This window comes from Rhyacophila brunnea, unplaced genomic scaffold (assembly GCF_057557595.1).
Source record: "Rhyacophila brunnea isolate RB1 unplaced genomic scaffold, BYU_Rbru_1.0 scaffold_20, whole genome shotgun sequence".
NCBI lineage: Eukaryota > Metazoa > Arthropoda > Insecta > Trichoptera > Rhyacophilidae > Rhyacophila > Rhyacophila brunnea.
The window spans coordinates 34,105,918-34,128,201 of NW_028232860.1; the positions used below are offsets into that span (position 1 = coordinate 34,105,918).

A 22,284-nucleotide genomic window follows, 5' to 3' on the forward strand; every position below is an offset into this window, starting at 1 on the left:
AAAAAATTGCGGCGTCTTACTACGGGCGTGAAGATCTATTCACATAATTTTTGCTGTCCATATGATTACCTTCGTTTTCTTTGCTATATATACACAACGTAACTTTATTTTCTTTTCGTAATTTCCTTGTGCTTTTTTCTCCCTGGCAGTTTGCATTAAATTAAACTCATTAAACTCAGTCAAAGCTCACTTTGAGCGTAGCAACTTAAGTCTTCGGTATCTTCTCCAAGGACACCCCCAGTCCAATTGTTTCAGATGCTTCACATCACCAATTGTAGGGTCCCGCGATACGCTCGAATAATACAGAGTGTGATGCTGGGCGGGTTTCGGTGGAGGGCACTTAACTTCAATGGTCTTTAATACACGGCCATATATTTCCGATTCAACATTTCACGGTGAAGTGTGATACGGACAACTGTAACAAGTTACCGGACACGGTCGGTCTTCCCTCAAGAAATACCTGGGAGGGGAGGTAACAGGTTCTAATATAATTTAATAAAAGTAAATAATAATAAACATATTATATTATATATAAATTAAATAATGTGTTCATAGGACTAAGTACAGACTAGGTACTTACAATTCTAATCCAATTGGAAGATTCGTGACACAATGAGCTGCCGTCAAGACAAAGCGTTCGCTGATCAGAGTTCCGCCACACCTGAAAAGAGTTCTTGGAGCTTCGTTTCCTGGAAAAGAAATAGGTGATGATTAGTATATGCTTAGAAATAGTACCTTTTCCTTGTCATATTATTGCAGGTATCAACTTAGGCTCAAATTGTTGGGGGAAGCACCGCTTTGTATAATTATTGTATGAAACCCAAAAAAATATAATTTAAAATGTTTATTGAAGATTTTGAATAACTTAGTAATAAAATAACAGCATATTATTAATCAATATTCGCATAACATACAATAGCTTAAGACTAGTGCATTATAAAATAACCTGTTGTGCAAATTTTAAAATTATCTATTTTGAGGAAAAATTCGTAAGAAATCTTTTTAGTCAAGCCATAAAATGACCTAAAATTATTTTGTATAATAATACTGTGCTATGAGAAATATAATTATATTAAAATATATATTATATTCGTAATGAAGATTGTATTAGTTACACAAGAAAGTCGTGTATCAGAGTATATGTAAAGCAGTCAACAGACTTAAAAATAAAGTAGGGGTACTAATATTATTAGGTATACTGAAACGAAGGATCTCTGGTGACATAATCTGGAAGTACGGCAGAATATCAACAAGAACATAATATAAGCTGAGAAAAACGTGGTTGCTTCTGCCAACTTCTGAAGTAATGTGGTCGCTAAAGATTCTGACATTCTCAGACATTCTGACAAGTCATTGACTTCTTCAAATGTAATAAATGTGTTCGGGTTTCCAATGATACTCTTTTCAAACATATGTTTGTCTACCCAAATTGTAGATGATAATATAATTAAATTAAAATTGTATATAAATTATTACTCTGATAACCAAGCCGCGCCATCCAAGGGTAATCTCCAAGCTTCGCGTCCTGTCCTCCAACGATTCTGCTTTCGATTTTTGTCCCACAAACTTGATCAACTAATTGCGTCCTTTTTGAGTCTCTGTCAACAACTTCTGGAACTGCTGGAACTTCTGGAACTGCTGGAACTGCTGGAACTACTGGAACTGTTGTAACTTCAACCGCAATTGTCGTCTCTGGAGGGGGGATTGGGGTTGTTACTTCAGCAACAGTAGTCTCTGGGGCTACAGTTGTTGTAGTTGTGAGTGGTGTCTCACTGTCAACTGTATCCCCTTCAAAAATAAACGGATTGCCGTCTCCGTCCATTTCAGGTGATGGTGGAGGCGGCGGCCTTCGATGCATCATATTAGACCACCAAGTATGTGATCCTCCTCCATGTTCTTGATTACAGTCATGACCGTTATCAGCGCGCCCACCAGGGGCGTGACTCCAATGAGGGAAGCTGGATCCGTCCCAATAAAAATGATGATTCGCTCTCGCATCAACGTTGTATTCCGGCCTATGCCCAGAATATCCACCGTAAGAGAAATGCGCCCGCTTCTGCTTTTTGTGCCTGTTGAGAATCTTTATTCTAATAAATGCCTCGCAGCATACGCAAGGTTTTAAGCCTCGGTATCCGCAAGTCAAAGCCCTGATCAAATCCAGGTCTTGCTTGAGAGGCGGCTTTTGTCTGAAGACTGCTGTTATGGCAGGGCATTCCTCGATGTCGATGCACTCGCAGAATCCTGGCGCGTAGTTCTGTGCGTGAGGGTCCAGTACTTCGAAGACAATGTTGTCTTCGGGCGCTTTGGTGTAGCGTGCAGGCTGTCTCCAGAATCGCCAGAGTCCAGGCGCTGTCGGGCCCATGTCCTGTGACACCGGAGCTTCTCCATACTGAGCTATAATCAAAATGAAGAATACTATTTTTTAATGTTTTAGTAATTCTATACAGTTTTTATGTGATCTTGAATATATATGATAGTAAAGAAGTAGGTACCTATATAATTAGTAGAATATAGTATAATACTAGCAATCTCCTACGGCATCGTCTATGTGATGTACGGAAATACAACTAAACAGATTTGAATGGAATTTATCTATGTCAAATTATTTTTCAAATCAATTAGATTATTAATGGTTGAATCTAAACGGGGGTTCCTCTATCCAACCGTTACAGTTCTATAAGTATACATTCGGTGCATTTATAAACATTCATCAGTATTAGTACATAATCACACTCGACTGTTAAATCAACTAATCCCGCACGATTGGCAATGGTTGAACGTAGTCACGTCTTCCTACACCACTCCATCTCTGCTATCTGACCACTATTATACCACTCAAATCACGATTCACAATGAAGTTATATGTTATAAATCCATTATATGAAATCTTCTCTATAAGCCGTGAAAGTGTCATCAATGTACAGTAGTTTTTGAGTTAAAACCGAACAAACATACAAGAAAAAAAACTAATAATTGTCTATTTTATTTATTAGCATGGCTATATAAAATATAAATTAAAATGCAATATCGTAATATTATTATAGTAAAAGTAGGTGTAAGTACAATATTTAAAAAAAAACTAAGGCCTGTTTCACGCGGGACACCTGTGTCCAGCCACCGGCGTGTCGAGCGACTGCATTTACAGTAACACATAAATAAATGGACGCGTGCAGACGGAGACACATGAATGTCGCGTTCGTTTATACTCTAATGTAAATGCGGTATCTCTACATACCAGTGGCTGAATACCTATTGAGTATTCGACACTATTATATATTATGTTAGTAATAATAATTAATATGTATTTTTCTAATTACGAGTAAGTTTGGCTCCAAATAATTACTAATATAATCGCCTCTGGTACTGCCGTACTAAGCACAGAGGCCGTAATTTTAGATATTTGGATTCTGCAGAGTTTTTGTATAAGATCGGTGAATAAATCCAAGCCGTAACTGCTATAGTTACGGAGAAATCAAGGGTTTTAATAGCCGTATCTACGGAGTTTGAGAAATAAACTCGATAAATACTAAGCGATTTGGTTGTAACTATCATTTACTAAGGCATATTAGCCGTATCTGACATATATATGGCTAATATCAATACATAATAATAATAATAATAATAACATAAATCAAATTTTCAAGGTATGTAAACAAATCTTAAACCAAAATTAACTATTATAGGCAAATAAAATAAATAAAAAGTTTCCCAGTATTAGCAGGAAAAGTAAAATAATATGAAAGCTCAGATCTCCCACTTGCCTAAAATGCAGATACGGCCTCTGTGCTTAGTACGGCAGGGTACCTAGCAATTACGATATGTGTTTTGTGATAGTCACACTCATATTATTATGAACGACATAATATATCACAGTTACGAAGTTTGTATTAGTTGCGAGCCTGCTTACGGAACTCTGCAATGAGATCGGAAGTGAGGTACCTAGATAATAAATAGGTACCCACGATAATAGCAGAATATTACACAGTCAATTCTAGAACATATTATATAATTTGAAAACACTTCTTGGATATTTTATTATGATGATGAATAACAAAAATTTGTAGTGATTCTGACACCGGTTAGTAATTAAGGTTCTTAATTATAATACTTTGATTTAAAATAAAGAAGCCAATTGTCAGTAATTAGTGCAATTTAGAAGGCGCTTTAGAGAGTATTGTAAAAATAACTCTCTCACAACTTAGTAGTCAGAGCACATGGGTGCGTATCCTGAGGGGCGCAGGTTCGAATCCTGCTGGGTATCTTTTTTCAAAAACATTTTTTCAAGTGTATATATATATATATATATCTCAGAACTGTTTTCAAATTATAGAATATGTTCAATAACATATTACCTATAGTATTACATTTTTATTTTTTGTGAATCTATCCGTTGAAAAAAAATAGTTTATTCAATTATGTAATACTAAGATTAAATCAGTATAAAGTTGCTAATAGGCATGATTAAAATCGAGTTGGTTAGGAGAAAGTCATGGTGAATCAATAATTTAATGGCGAAAAGAAGCAAGCCAATAATATTAAGAAGATAAAAAATACTTACTAGGACTTGAAGCCACAACCAAGATCTGAATGAGCAGCAGCACTGAGACGACCAGAGCTATCATTCGCGCCATTCTCAGTGCGACTCCCTCTGTCTTCAACTTCTTCTCTCTAAATCTCATCTATATCTATTCTGGCTGCCTTTCCACTCCGCGCCTTTTCTCATTTTCAGAACATTTCGAGTTTCATAACATGTGCTGGTGAAATACGCGCATCATCTCTTCCTACGTCTTGGCTACGTTGGCGTGGTGTCACCTGGAAGAAGATGAATAATTAAATTTAGTTAACAGAAGTAACAAGCATAATTAACTTGGTTAAAAATTTGTTATTTGTTAGTACTTTTCTCTGAATTTTGATGGTACAATCCCAAGACTAATATTATCACTCTGTTATATCAGGACTAAAAATTAAAGTAGCTAATGGCGCCACTCAAACCATACCGCCCCGCACCATACCTAGTTCTAATCGGGTGAATTACGGGACTCCACGTTTAGGTGTAAAGCGTCAGTATTGTCTATGGCTAATAAAGGCCCAGAAACAGTTACTCAAAACTGAAGTCACTACACACTAAAGTATAAAATAATTTGAACTAAGTGTGCCCATAGAAAAGTGAACCACGGAGAACAGACAAAAAATAAATTAAAAATATAAAACACAAGCATTATAAAACTATCGAACGATCCAAAAGAAGAAGTATTCTGAGAATGACACCACAATTATTTCAAATGCATCAAGATTGATTTTTGTGGCGACCAGGTTGGACGGCCCGATGGGCTCAACAACTGATTATACCGATTTGAGCAGTGGAACATTTGGAACTCCATTGTATCTTCGAACCCATAAATGACGGTCAGTGAAAGGGGAGAAGGAGAAACAATAAAGAACTCGTCACACCTCAGATGGTTAAGCCATTTATACACAGGATGAACAAAGCTCGTATCTACTTAAGCGAGTTGAATCTTAGAAGTATGGATGGAAAATGTTGATCTCTCCTTTAGACACTGAATATTAAAAAACTGGATAGAAGCTGCTCAGGACATGGAGTCATATAGATGGACTTGAGAGAAGACCAAGACCTATCTATACTAAGTTGAAGTATCAAAAGAAGAAGAATAAGAAGTAGGTATTTCTATAAAATATTACATGACTTATCCAATCTTTTTACTTTCGCACGTAGTAAAAAGGCCTTACTTACATCACTGTTTTTTCCAGATTTAAAATAAATAACAGTGATATACGTACTTAATTTGTATTACACGCAACACAATTCTATGAATATGAAAATTGTAATATATTATTGTGATATGATTCACGTTATTAAATTTACGATTTGCCAGACACTGGGGAAATCGGTTAAAGGGAAATCCCATCTCGCAAGCCTTCAATGACCGCGCAAATGATAAAAACGATTGCGATAAATCTATATAAACGCGTAAAATCACAGTTCTTCAGTGCCGACTTATGAATATTCCAAATATATGAATTTGGTCATATTATATCAATGTGTAAATAACAAAATAATAACACTGTGGTGAAAACATTATGATCATAAACCACAACAGTTCAAATTTTTTTGTGAATATCGTTTTAAATTAAAGTGTATATCACTACCACAATATAATAAATAAACGTATGGTATCATTTATTCTGTCAATTAATATAATAAATAAAGATTTCTAGTAACAAACAATTGCTAGGTACTACTAAATTTGATGCCCAGATGCATAGAGCGTCGGCGTTACGTTTATTCGAAATAACGACGTAAGCCATTCATGCATCTCAAATTCCATTTTTCAAATTACATAAAAATTGAATGAGAGAATTTTTTCAATTAACAAGGCAACGTTGCCTTCTGGAATTGAAATTGTTGCTATTTTTTAATCCCGATTGTCAGAAAATTATTTACAACGGTAGAAGTATGAAAGCTGCTCGAAATAAATTGAATAATTACCATTAAGGGGGATGCTTTTACTTACTTGAGGCACCTAGCGGAAATATCTAAAATTATGTATGATTTAATTGCATAATTTTAGATATTTTGTAGATAGACGAGTATTTTTTTACTATTATTTATTATGGCTTGATTTTGCAGGGTTTAATTGAATTTTAAAAACTAACCAACACCTTCTGTAAATTGTAGTCTTATTTCAATGAAAACGAATACGTATGACTGACAAAGTTTAGTGGGCACTATTTATGGCTGATCTTAACAGCCTACCTCCGCCCTTCGCCACTGGTATTGCCGCAGCTTAAGGGGGTATTCCTATATTGACATCAGTCTTACTTTAATTTTATTAAACTACACTGGATAAATTTTGGTTCATCGTACTTTGTGAGGCGTTCCGACATTCACATACAATAATATTATTCTTAGCAGATCAGCAAAGTTAACCTGGTATTTAAAATATTAACTCATGAAATGATTTCAATACGTTTTCTTACTCTTTTGGTAAATTTCATGAGTCACTGTGTGTACAATAAAAAGTTGCACAGCTCCGCATATTATATAGACCAGGGATGGCCAACCGTTTGCATAACATGCGCCAATTTTTTTAACAGACGTGTTCAGATGCCCCATACAACTCAAGCACCTTTTCCACCTTCTTACGTTCACGATTATGGTTGAAAAATAGGAATATGGGGTAGGATCTGCTTCGCTTTGGGGAGGAAAAGGAATATCTCAATCACGCAATTAAATTAATTAATTAATGCTAGTTCAAAAAAGACACGTTTATTAGAGCAACAATCCACAATAGTCAGAAATGATCTCTTAGACGAGAGGGTGATCGCTGTCGTGGACCCCGCTGATGGTGCTACAGCTGCCGGAGAGTCTTGTTTGGTGAAGATAACTCTGGACCACAGTTGTTGGATGTGATGAGAGAGTGAAAGAGCTCTGAGCTAGATGGAGCACTTTGAGCGTTTGGATTCCCTAGTCTTTTATTGTTTGGTGTTAAATTTGTTACTGAGAGCAGCAGAGAATTCTTAAAATTTGAATCAGTTAAAAATTGGACTAACTGATGGGTAAGAAGGCTCTATGAATTGAACTGAGAGCACTCAGGTGCAAATAAGAAGATGAAAATATGAAGATGGAATTAGTTATGGCGCCTACTTCAAAAGAATAAGTATGCGCAAAGATGCAATGCGCCACGGTTTGGCCACCACTCATATAGACTATGAGAAATCGCTTCAGGTATTAATATTATATTCCAACTGTTGTAAAATTATCTTTACCCCAGTGCTCAGAACGAAAGAAAATTCGAACCGGACCGCTCGATAGATACTCTTTCGTAAATATTAACATGTCTTCAATATGTACGTTATATAACTATCTGGAATAGGCACATGCAATAACAATATTGAAACACCTGACACGTAAATCCATTGGAGATTTGGTCATGCAATGGCTTTGCAGTTGGGAAAAAAATGCTAAATATACGCGTTGATTTTATTGTTTATGAGGAAGATTTTATATAGTATGTAAAACAAAGGCTGTTTGCTGAAGGCCGAAATTTAATAGAAACGGAAATCGCGTTAAAATCTTTGTGACAAAACAAAATCTTATTATTGCTTGCAGAAATCGGCGTTTGCGACTAAGGATTGACATACCGGTATTTCAAGACCGGTATCCCAGTATTTTTCGATACCAAAATACCGGTTTTAAAAATCAGACAATATCGATACATTCTTTATTGAAAGTGGAAATAAAAGGTTTAATAAGTCAAACATCAGCATCTCTACCATATTTAACCTTTACCTATTTAGATATGTTTGCTAAAAAATATTTATATTTTGAAGAGATTTTTATAGGTAGGTATCTATTTTTATTGGTAGATAATTCTATTTATTTCATATATTTCATGAATACCGGTATTAAATAGGAAATACCGAAATACCGGTATTGGTATTTTCATTCGGTATTTCAATCCCTATTACGACATATCATAAATGTATTTTCTAACTATACATCCGACAAATTTCAGATGAAAGTTTAAGGTGAAATAGAGGAAATTAACGTGTTTTCCTAATTCTTTACGAACCGGAATAGAAACGCAGTTGTAATCTTGATATATTCATAAACCGGAGCTGCGTTCGAGTGCGCTCCGCTCAATTTCGAGTGCTCCTTTAGCTTTTGTTAGATTGAGGCTGTCATAAAAATTATTTTTATTAATATAATTAATACTTTAATAAAAAATGCCTAGTCCTGATAATTTTTACTAATTTATACCGTACAGTTACTTGAAGAATACCTTTTTGTATAGCGAACAGAAGCTTAAAATGTCTGAAAATGATGACAAAATAATTACAAGATAAAAAGAACTTTTTATATACAACGTTTTTAAATTTTCTGTTGAATCATATAAACTTCACTTGACTTGACTAGCTTAAACGATCAGAAAATTTTGTACTTGATAAAAATACTGAATAATGAAATGTCATTTCATATTGATTTCCATAGTAACGCACGCATACATTATTTAATAATTTAATAACTTTTCATACAAAACAGAATTAACTAAAAATTAATTCAATTCTACTTAAATGTGGCTAAAAGTATAAAAAAATGCATTGGCATCGTGTTCTGATATATTCTAAAAGTTTCAAATGTCTAGCTAGTCCGGAAGTTAGTTAAAAATCGATTACAATATTTGTAGCGGACAAATAACGACCTAAGAAAAACATTGTATTGTAAAATGACCACTAGTTTTCGTAAAAACTCTCAAATGAGATACTTACTTATATTATTTATATTATTATTTATTACACACAAGCGTGGCACTTGCATCAAACTATTGAACTGAAATTGCATTAATGAATTTTTATACTGATTTTATCTGGACGAAGTTTCAAGACGTTATTGATGTCAACATAATATTACGTCATTTATCTTATTTATTGCATACAAAAAAATGATATTTCTAAAATTTAAATAAAAAATATTTTAAAATTATTATGGGCTGTGAAAGATATGAGATACGAGTCCACCTTTTATTCTAGGATTCTGATGTTTTTCAAAAATAAAAATATGTAATTTTTTATGTCACACGACTAAAACATATATTTGAAAATTTCAGTTTACAGCTGTGGAATGAACAGTCATACTCTAGTGTGACCATAAATAAATATTTTTTTATGAAATTAGGGAAATAATACGATTATATGATTTTTGATGTGATTCATATGTTAAAAAGGAACGTGATGTTTAAAATGATAATGATAATAATATCATATGACTAATATAATATTATTATCATTATCAACCACATCAGTAATAATCCGGATACAAACGAAAAATTCTCTAGTCATTTCGTGGTCTTCGTTTTTTATATTTAAAACAGTCGTGACCAAAGAACACACAAGTTGCAAAAAAATATTTTTCGAGATTTTTTAAAACTTGAAATTTAACTTAACTAAGATTACCTTAGATAAATAAAAAATGTAGCCATCGTTTATTGTCGAGGAAAAAATCCGCTGAGGATAACTTTTAGTTTTTATTTTTTTAATCTGTGATACGCAATGACATTAATATGGACGAAGCATCTAGAAAAAAAAATGACACTCACTTTTTTGTCGGGTCTGCCAAATGGCATAATCTGTTCTAACTCCATTACAATAAAGGTGATATTGCTATAGATTCCCGATGCGTGATATCGCATAATGGAAATTGCGTGACGTCTACCTATACATGTGCGAATGTCGAATACTTGCTACCTACTGTACTGAGTGCGTTGTCCATTAATAATGTGATTGGTGATACATAATCAAAAAAAAAATAATACATTTAAAAATGTAAGAGTTTTTTAAAATCCCATCGAAAAAAAATCGCCAAACAGTAAATGTATTATTAATATGAAAATATATTTATAATGAGTTTATTTATTTAAAAAAATCTAGTGTTAATGAACGCCACGTGAAATATGCCTATTTTAAAGATAGTAAAAATACTAGATCATGAAAGAAAATTGAAAAAAAAACAAAATATATTCCCATATTGGCTCCAACGTCAAAAATCTTTCATCATCGAAATGGCAAAATTTAGTCATCATCAGCCGGGGTCGATTCACAGCAGGATGAATATAGGATCCTTGCTCCTTCCACTCTTATCGGTCTTTAGTTCTTCGCTGCTGCGTACAGCCACGAGCTGTATGCTTTATTCAATCCAACGGGTCATAGTGCCCCTTGGATACCAATATATCTGTCTAGTTAGCGGTTGTCTACTCATTGACATCTGCTTAGCGACCTTTATCTCATCACATACTCTTGTCTACCTCCTTATCCATTGGTTTCTTTTGTGGTTTTTCCGCGTTATGCACAACATGCTCATTTCTATACCATGTTACACTACTTTTATTTTTTGTATTTCTCTTTCATTATGATATATGTATAATCAATACCATAGTTTTCAGAGTATTGCACTGTTTATCTAAAATTGTGAAATTTTGAGAGTACTTGCAAATGCGGACGATAGCAGAGTGAAGTTGCAAATTCAATATACAAGTTTTAGTGATATTTTTATTTAAACGTTAGTATTTAAATCCATTTTAGCTTCACTTTCATTCGTCACCTCAATACTACAACTAGATAACTCTGATTTGGTCATTGTTGGGAAAATGAAATTAAAACTTTATTTGATTGACATAAATCTAGGTTATAATAATTATTTACTTGTCTAATTGGGAACAATTAAATAATAAATGTCAAATTGTGTGAAAAAATATTGTAGAGATATCTAGTATTTTATTTATTTAATGCATTTATGGTTTAAAGTTATCTAATATTTTCAAACATAAAATAATTACCATATAAAAAGAACCTTTTATATACCACGTTTTTAAATTTTTTGTTGAATCATATAAACTTCACAATTCTATGTATTAATAATTTAGGACAAATAAGGCAATTGTAAACAAATCATTTTTTTGCTATTTTGCAACAAACAAACAAATATAGAATACTGAAATGACATTTTGATTTCCGTAGTAACGCACGTATATATTAATAATTTTGTTGCTAGGACCACCCCCTTAGCAACCAATAATAGTGGATTGGATTACGGATTTCTTCCGAAATAACTTTTCATACAAAACAGAATTAACTGAAAATGAATTCAATTCTACTTAAAGATGGCTAAAAGTAATAAAATAATGCATTGGCATTGTGTTCTGATATATTCTAAAAGTTTCAAATATCTAGCTAGTCGGAAAGTTAGTTAAAAATCGATTGCAATATATGTACTGGATGAACAACCACCGGACAAACAAAAATACGAGCTAAGAAAAACGTGGTAATTAATACAGTTCTCATTAACTCAGTGGTTTCCAACCTGGGAGGCGCGATCTATTGCCAGGGGAGGCGCCAAAATTTTTTAATAAATTAATTTTTATACCATAATATCTACAAATAAATAAAACTTCATATCTTAACGTAACAGTGAAAATTCAGTGCATTAATGTTTATTTTAATATATAATACATAATACATATATTTAAATGCTATTAAAAAATATTTGGAGCGGAGAAATTAAAAAATGGCGCTTTTGCAAACGCTCTGTTTCGGTAATGCACAAAACGACCGCTGGTTGCATGAAAACAATAACCTCAAATTTAAATGTCACTCGTAGCTAAAGTGTCAACTGAAGCGTGAAGGCAGGGTGTGATATTGTTTTTTTTAATTGTTTTTGACGTGATTTCTTTAATATAATATAACAATAATACATGTCTCCACTTTTAAATGATTTCTACGCCAGATATATTGAAGCAAACAAAAATCTATTTCCTGAGTTCTTGGTTAGTTTGCTAATGCATTTTTCATATTATTTTATTATTAGTAAAAAAAGTCGCCTGCGGCGCTGCTTTGTTTCGGGACTATTAAATATTTTAAATATATGGGTGAAAGATCCTGGCCTGTGGGCCCTATTCAGTATGTGGAGCCCATGATAGAATCCATTAATTTTTGTCAATGAACGATGATGAATTTGGTTGACTTCTATTAAAATTGATTGTGGTAATAAACAAGCTCATTCGTCGCATGAAAAAAAAAATTATTAAAAAATGAATTTAATATAAGTAAGTAGTAAAAACTTGTGTGTTAAAAAAGTGTCTGTATTATTTAATGAAATAAAGGGGGGGAGGCGCCAAGATTAGATTTTTTTAAAGGGAGGCGTAGTAACATAAAGGTTGGAGACCACTGCATTAACTCCTGACTTACCCAGTTTTATAATTTTGTAGAAATCATATTCAATACTCAATAACTATCTCAAAAACTGTGAAAATCAAGTTATCTAGTTGTAGTATTGATATATCGATATAATTGGGATCTATCTAGTTACAAAGAAACGTTTTTTTTGGCGTCTTGGCAATCGGCCGTATCAATAAAATATATTGCCGTGGTAAATCTCATAAAGACGTCATGCTAGTATGCTTTTTGTCGCCAAGTTATACAGGACAAAAAATAAATAAAAAAAACAATTTCGTTATGGTTTATCGAATAAATTCAACAATCTGTGTGCTTTATTGACCTTTTCGGCCAAAGTTATCGGTAATTTAGAACAAGCTATCTCGAGATATTGATAATAACAATATGTATTATTATTTCATAATACCTGTACCCAAATATTAAATTTAATTAATATATACTACGTAAATATTACGGCATATCTAATTGTAAATATATTATTAGGTGACAATAAGTACATATTTATGTGCATAATATCGTTTGCTAAAACGCAATGGTTATTATCAATTAATGAACAGCTTAAGATGATAGTAATATGTAAAACCCATCGCCATGGACCAAGGTATTGAAACTGGGTACTTCATGATAGTCAGGCTATAAAACTCAAGTAAAACAAAGCGCGTTGACTGTCCTCAAATATTGAATGCGCGTTACATTTACGTGACAAACCGTCGCTATAGGATTGATTTCCCGAATATCCGTTTTTGTCAAAATAGACCTGTTAATGCAGAATATTTTTTTGTATCTAAACGGAATAGAACCATCCTTTTCTTTAAATCACTTTGTAATGGTAATGAATACATCATTCATATACTGTAAAAATAACTATTTAAATATCTCCATGTATTTAAATATAGGATTATGAAATTTGTTTTTCGTCTCCTGAACATTTGGTCTATTCGGGAAACCAATCCTACAGCAACTAAACGTTAATGCATATTGTTATGATACAAACGTAACTATGTGGAATGTTATATTCTCAAATCTTGTGAATTATTCGTTGAATAAAAGAAACGGTTTATTAAAAATTGTTAACAAGTGCAAGTAGACGTTATAACTCAATATTTAGCGAAAGCCGGACGTCGGTTAGTAATTAAGGTAATTCAAATTCCTTGATTTAAAACATAAAAACCGATAGTCAATAATAATGCAATTTGATAAGCATTTCATGTAGGACTTACCAGTTTAAATTATCGCAATTAGATACGAGGCTCCTAGCTTAAATTGTTAAATTATATTGGCGCGATACCAGTATCCCGTCGAGCATCGTATTGTTTTTAAATGTAAATTTTTCGAGTAGGTATATATCTGAGGTGTTTTCAAGTTATGTATGTTAAATAAAAATATTATGAATTGAATGTTTCCTATATACATGACCAACTATTAATTAGCCTACTTAGCACGAAATTATGTTGTAAAATTAAAATGAAATGTGAATAAATTTATAGGGTTTTAATTGTAACTAAGTAACTTGACTCGAAGTTTCTAAGTTAGTAGAAATTAGAAATATTTCATAAGAGCTAATGTATTATTTTGAAATAAATTTCTTTGCCACCAATGCTTTATCTATAACTCCATAGTCTTATATAAATAATGTTAAATGATATTATTGTAATTCAGTTATATAAACATATAATTTATTTCAACCTAACTACATAATTCACTTAAGGAGTTTAACCTTTAAACTGTACCTATACAGTACTTCGTTAATAAATTTATTGTAAATTTATTTACCTATTGTATTTGACAGCGATATCCAATCAACAACTTAGGTATAAATTTTATTTGAACACAACACTGCACTCTAAATTTATGTTCAAACTTAACCATATAATAGTCGGATAGGTATATTTTTTTTAAATAAACACCTGACCCACATGTAACACAATTAATCACCGATTTTATAAATAGAATAGTTATTAAATTACTTTCTAATATTAGTAATAATTTCACTAAATCAAGAATTAAATTTGATCGCGTTATTAGTAAGTAATAATGAATGACGGTCGAAACGCTTCCAGTGAACCATTTCGCAAGACAGTCAAATTACAAATAATACAATATTACTTATACATTTTGTAACACTGATTATAACGAATTGGTTAATTAAATGTATTGAACCACGCACGATGATCAGTACAACATTGTCGAAAAATACGCAAAACTACTGGCAAAATATCTGCTGATCGTTTTATTAATATATATTTTAAAAATATATCAAATCATAATTATAAATTTATCCGATTGAATTATTATTTTTTCATTCAATACTGAATATACAAATGATTTTCTAGAGTCTTTATTACATATTTAAAAAAATGTATATGAGGTTTTTAATAATTTATCTATCCATTTAAAATGACATATTTTTAGCTTTATTTAAATCCGCCATTTGAACTGTGTTTTATCCAATTATAATTGATACCGTATTAATTTTAAATAGATACTTTTAAGTAAATACCTACTAAGTGATAATTCTGACGCTTGAAGTATGTTTTTTTTGTTATATATATATATAGGTACAGATAACTAAATAGTATTTTATAATGAAATAGGGCATACTATTTTTAATTACATATTATGTTGTACAAATCAAAGATGACTTCTACATTAAAAAAAAATATAGCATAAACATAATATTATGAAACTGGAGAAAAACACCTTGGTTAGCTACAAGTGACTTTGGATTGCGAGTTCATTTGTAAATAACTTCACACTTCTACTGTGAGATATATTTGATAATTTACAAGGTGTATAAAAAAGACTATCTACCATTCTGCCACGATGAGTGGATGAATAATCAAAAATTAAATGAAACACTTCGGCATTATTATTCAGTTGAAAATTCGGTAAAATCATTCTTAACTGCAAGCTAACAGGTAACACAATGTGTAAATACATGAATCATATTATGTGTAGTGACAGCCATTACTTGAGTTAGGAAATCAGAAATGCCAACTTTATCGATCTTAATAATTAATATTATACAGTTAACCACCTTAACTTTGCTTCATTCGTTCAATGAGTGCGTTCAAATGTGATAATAGGAACACTGAATACCAGACTATGCACTTCTTCTATATAGTCCAAAATCTTTATTATACATGCAAGGCCGCGTACAGAAACATAGTGGTAGGTATGGGGAGGGGGGGTTATTTTGAAAAAAATATCAACAATACTTTATAAATTATTTTTAAGACGACAGGAGGGAGTGGACTTTGCACAATATATGAGGTGAAACTGACTTCTGTATTTACCTCGCCTACTACGCACTTTTCCGGGTACATTCTCCATACCTAGACACACCGAACTTTGAATCTTCGCAGTTATAACTACGAATTATTACGACATGTCGCATCCTTGACTGGTTATAGAATGCATGTGACCTAACAGTCATAATTATTACGATGGTTAGTGTCCGTGTGTGTTGTCCGCGCTATCTTGTCTTTTAGACATACTGCGTCAGAATATTAAACATTGCATGCCTCAGATGGTTGTATCAATTCATGAGTTCCGCTGACACTGCCTCGTCGTAGAACGCCGAAAGGAAGGAGACCAATCAGTTCAGAAGGCTATTTAACAGATAAATCATCCAGGATACGATCCTCAAACATGAATTCCTAACGAAGAAGAAGAAGTGATATTTCATTTACCTAAATAAGTTGTGCTTTTGAAATTATATCTACTTCTTTTGGGACGTTTGGTATAGAGTGAAATAATATAGAGTTGCGCGCGCACACCGTTACGAAAGTGCGCGACAGTATGAAGTTAGCTGCGAATCAGTCAGCTGTACACAAACGCAAGTTTGATAGTAGAAGTGTTCCGTTGCCTAGGCAACGAATTTATTATTGTCGGCTGTTTGCAATACTTTACGTAAACAAACGATTAAACGTCAGAGTGACAGTTGTTACTTTAAAAATAAAAACACCGAGATATAATAATATAATATAATATAGTAATATAAGTTAAAGTGTATAGAAATAAACCAACGGTGCTCCAATCAGCGGCCCGTTTTCTTGAGTGTGTAATTTATCAAGAAATTAAGAGCTAGTCGAAGAATCTAGGTTGTCAGAAGTTTTGATTTTGTTTTGTTACGCCAAAGAAGTATAACTTCTAACGCGCGTACATAAGTACACACACCGATTTTTTTCGTCCCATGGGGGGTCCGGACCCGAAACCCCTCCCCTTTGTGTGCGCGTTAGTATGCGTGGTATAAAAATAACCATTCTAGTGTCTCATCCAAAAAATTAACAGTATTTATAAAATACCTAGCCACGTGATTTTAGCACATTGATAGACAAGCCAAAATGTGCCTTACGCGCATATTAAACACAATCATAATATCGGGAGTTAATTCTAATCAAAATCCGGTTTGAAAAACATTTAAAAATGTAATAAATAGTAAGGCTCAGACGTCAATACAGCATCAAAACTTGTTTTTGTTAATATCTCAACGCGCAAATCAAAATAATACTGGTCTTTCAAATCCAGTTTCCAAGTTGGGATAGGTTTGCAGAAAGAAAAAAAAACACAATCAGCTATGCAATAGGAAGTAACTAAGTACATATTTAATTTTATTCTAAATTATCGACTAAGTCAATAATAACATGTGTTATTTTTTCGTTTAAATTCTTATGTCGCACAAACTAAGCTAAAATCTCGCATAATATCATTTTTTTTATGAATTGTCGCGATGAGTTAATAATATATTTCGAAAAAGAAAATATTCGTGGCAAATATTTCCAATTATTCTATAACTACTGATACAAGAGAGGGAGATTTGAGAGAGATTTTCCCTATTGTCGAACAAGAACTTCTTGTCCACGTGTTAAAACAGTGAACTAACAATCCCCTCCAGTGCAGCTAATTCCACTTCCGTTTTTAAATGAGGAACGCACCCAAATGTATCATTTAGTTTTACGCTTCCGTCGTGTACGAATCTATCGATGTACCTACGTAATTTGAAGTTTTTCATAACAAAACTATGTCTAAACGATCAGGAGTGATGTTAGAATTATTATTTGTAAAATTTTGGTTTATTGTGAAGAAGAAAATGAGTCGCATCTTAAAGGAGAGCCGATACATTATTTAAAACGCCTCTAGCACGCGTTGCCGTCATTACAGATACGTCACTGAGAAGTATTCTATATGCGACTACAGCGACTGCCTGCTATCGCCGATTCCTTGTTGTAGGACAGTAATTTAACCGACGTTTGCAGAACTTCATTATAAAGGTAATGTTTTGTTTGTTTTGAGACCATTAGGTATATATTTTGTCGTCATTAACTATTTACAATTTACTAAATAAAAATTAATATGTTGGAAATAATATTTCAAGTATGCACCACAGGGTCAGTTTCTTATGAATCTTATGATAGAACTGTGACAATCAGAAGCTGGATTCGGTTTATCACTTTATAATGGTTAGCCTATAAAACATTATAATACAGATGTAACTATTGAAAATAACACTATTCAATAACGCGTGTTTAGATATATTCAATATTTCTCCCTTCTTGAAATTTATACATTTCTTCCATCGACCCAGAAAACAACACACTTCCCATTACATTTGTGTTCCTTAAAATTCACTGATGTGTTTAACACATTGAGACAGGTTTGATTTTTCAAGATTACTTGAAAAGGCATATGTACCTACTAATTACATTAAATACGATAAAATAATAAAAATATATAGGTACATCTGATTTAAGGTAGGTCTATTTTTTTTAATCGAAATATAATTAAAAATGGTTGACTTTCACCATTTATTGCAACCTGTCACAATATGATTGGTTTTGTGTACAACTTCGTAACAGGAACACTTAAAAACGGTGATTATTAATTAGGTAAAGGTCAGTGGTCACATAATATTAAGTTGATGTTTTGTTAATTCTAAGAATTAAACATAATATTATGTCTTGACATGTTTTTTTAAACACTAAAAACTTTAAATATTATCATATTAATAGACTCGGTGTGCTTATAGATAGAAGTGCTTAACCACAGCTGTGCTTAACCACGGCTACTCGTTGACACAATACAATTACTATTAAAAATGCATACCATACTCCTCCTTTGACCAGATCAAAGGCAAACAAAATAGTGGGGTATACTGGTATACATAATATGCCTTCAATGGATTCCATCCCAAGAAAATTGAGTGGATTATTTTTTGACCAAACAGTCACCCAATCAGCCATAAATCCGTATCCACATTGACAACATGGCGCTGGCAACCTCGTTAAATTTCGATTAAAATAATTTTTGGTCAAACAAATTTTGATAATTATCGTGAAATTTAATGTTACCAGCAACTTTTTGCCAGTGTGGATACGGCATAATGATCAGTAATGAATTTCAGAATGTCTGGATTGGAATTAAACCATTAATGTACCTAAAAATATGGATGGATTCAGTACCTATATCTCTAGATAATGAACAATTGAATAACTCCTTACTAGCTTCTCCATGCCCGCTGCACTAATTCGTCAAGTTAATTCTGAGCTCAGATATGGAGTCAATCTGATATTGACATTAAGATCAAGTAACAAAACGGGCAAAAATGTTTGATGTCCTCACAGGGAGTAGCAATTTTCAACTATGCAACGTGCTGTTCGGGGTGATATTATACACACAGTGCTACAATGCCCTACATTTGAGCTACACAGCGTTGCGACTTGCACGATATGTATTTGAGAACATTGGGGAGCTCAAATGCTCGGTTGCATGTAAATTGTACGTAAAACATTTCACCGTTGCACAATTTTATTCGCTCTGAGCTGATTTTGGCAAAATTCATGAAATAATGAATGAAAACCTAACCTAACCTAACTTTACAAATAATAATCCAATATATCGGCTTCTTACAAAATCTGTTTTCTGATGGCTTCCTGTAAAGTGTTAACCCACAAGAACCGCATTTTATTTAGACATAGATTTTATGTCATTAATGCGTCAATGACATTGAGTTACTTTATAAGCTGTTTGTTGGCGAATTTAAAAGCGGGCGATTCAATTACTGCGATTGTGATGTTGACACACAAAACTTTCCATTCGTTGAGAAGCCAACAAGCTAGCGACTATTTTGACAGAACGTAGTTCGTTTTTTTTACCGGGAGGTTGCTACTACGCTCTACTGCGCAGACGCAGTCGGCCCACACGCCGGCGTGTAGCATGTAAAGTTGACCGGCTTTCAACTTTTCTCAATCTGCTCATTAGCTTGTTCGATGATGACACTGGGCGACTTTGTAAATTCGCCAACAAGCAGCTCGTAAAGTAGCTCAATGTCATTGACGCTTAATATACGACCCAAAGAGGTTAGACGGTCTTTTATATGCGGCCATATACTCGTATTTCCGATACAACATTTCACGGTAAAGTGTGATACGGCGAACTGTATACGTACAAGTTTCCGGACACGCAAATGCTCTGGAATTATGAATGAAGGAAGACCACGCTAAGATGGTACCAGAACAACGGATTCTCACTCACAATTATAGAAATAATCATTTTTGAGAACACATCGCCAGTTATAGAATGTTGACATTGTGGAGAATTTATATTATAATACGTATGTATTTAACTTTGAAGTAAATTGCGCTTGTATTCAGTCAATCCACAGGACGCGAATCATTAAACTAAAACTAAAATTTAAACCAAACCCCCGATACATACTAAATAAAAATATAAAATAACGTCTTGTACATAGGTAAGTACTCAAAAGTATAATATATAAAATCAATCTCTTAAAAAAACTTGAAGTCTATGGAGCCATATATTATATTTGCAGGTTCATTATTAGAATCATGTTTATATAAGTAATGTGTTAAAGGTCATGTGATGACCCATGAGAGAAGTATATTGTTGTACTAAAAGTATGCTAATATATTCAATAAAAAAATCAATATTAAAAAAAGTAACTCTTTTTAAGAACGCTATTTTAAAAATCGATTTCAGCGGTCGACAATTAATTTTCATAATAAACTTATTGTCATGTTTAATACGGATCCAATAAAACATTATTTGAAACTCCAATAGATGCATAATACACATTGGATAGACGAGCATAAATTGGCCTGAATTTATAATGGTTTTATTTTTTAATACTTGACTTCTTATGATTTTTTGGTACAGTTCGGTTATGAGGTATATAGCGGCAAACACATTTTTAAAATAGCCGATATACTGGATTATTTGTTAGGTTAACCTAACCTAACCTAACCTAACCTAACCCAACCGAACCCAAACTAACAAAAACTAACAAATAATCCAGTATATCGGGTATTTTCAAAATGTGTTTTCCGCTGTATTCCTCATAACCGAACTGTACCGTTCCACTATATTATCTGCAAGCAGCGGCGATTATTTTTGATGCAAATAACGCAATATATTCGTCAGAGGTCCACTATTATATTATAATAGTGGACCTCGAAACAGTTTAAACGGTCATACGCTTAATAAATTGTACCAAAATCTTTATAATATAATAAGATCATACTATGGACATCCACAGAGTAGAGTTTTATATTAACATTTTTTTGTTTTTACGAAAAATGGATGTTAGCTAGTTAGTATTATAAAAGTGAATTTATTACTGTTATTAACGAGTGTCTATTTTATATAAATACTAAATCAATTTTTAACAAATGTACCAACCATATCAGTAAAAACGTTATTTATTTCAGGGCTTCACACTGGAACTTAACCGAAAACCGGAAAACCGTTATTTTTGTCGGACGGAAAACTAGAACCGAACAGAAAAAAATATCGTTTTTTCGGTTCGATGATCTTACTTCTCACTTCATCTGTCGTTAAGTTGGCGTGGGCGTAACACGTCTTACATCTTGGGTCTTGGAAACATTTAAAAATTGATCACTCGAAGTTAAACCGGAAAAACCGTTCTTTTTTTCGGAACGAAAACCGGAACCGAACTGATATATATTTTTACTTGAACCGAAACAAAAACCGAAACGACAAAAAATAACGATTCGAAGCCCTGATTTATTTCATAAAATATAATATGTCATTACAGATTTATAGCCAATACGCCATAATATACAATAAGTAAAAAATAGTAATCAGTGATAAACATTAACATCAGGAAGAATGTTTGTATAAGTAATTAGAAAAGACAAGCCAATTACAAACTTAACTCATCCAATAGTTCCAAAATTAAATTAAATAACCCGAAAAAAATATATATAGTAGCAATAGTGCTTTCAAATAGATTAACCGCACGATAGAGAGAGTCAAAACCACATCCGTCCTGCGATGGGATATCTTGAAGTTATGTCCAACATTAACCAAATGATTGCGAATCCTACACGGCCGCAGGCGACCTCGCTGTTACCACGTTGTCGATGACTGATATATTACATTAAATGTTTTCATCGTGGCGAATGAAAGAACATTGTTTTTTTTTAAGTATATATTTTATTATAATTTTTCCTCATATGTTTTTTTACTGTTGAATACAATATTACAAATATGTAC

General features: G+C 32.8%; 1 protein-coding gene across 3 annotated transcripts in view; it reads right to left on the minus strand.

Annotated features, from left to right (window-relative positions):
• LOC147071569 (uncharacterized) overlaps positions 1-22,284 on the minus strand; it is a 52,665-nt gene that overhangs the window by 13,028 nt on the left and 17,353 nt on the right. The window contains exons 1-4 of one of the 3 annotated variants that reach the window (XM_085948226.1): positions 14,524-14,839; positions 4,559-4,812; positions 1,477-2,394; positions 581-689 (exon numbers count right to left, since the gene is read on the minus strand). In XM_085948226.1, coding sequence (XP_085804352.1) covers positions 581-689; positions 1,477-2,394; positions 4,559-4,679 — 1,148 coding nt within the window. In that variant the 5' untranslated portion in view covers positions 4,680-4,812; positions 14,524-14,839. Of the gene's footprint in view, positions 1-580; positions 690-1,476; positions 2,416-4,558; positions 4,813-14,523; positions 14,840-22,284 lie in introns of those variants that run through there. The other 2 variants (XM_085948224.1, XM_085948225.1) reach the window with 2 other exon arrangements.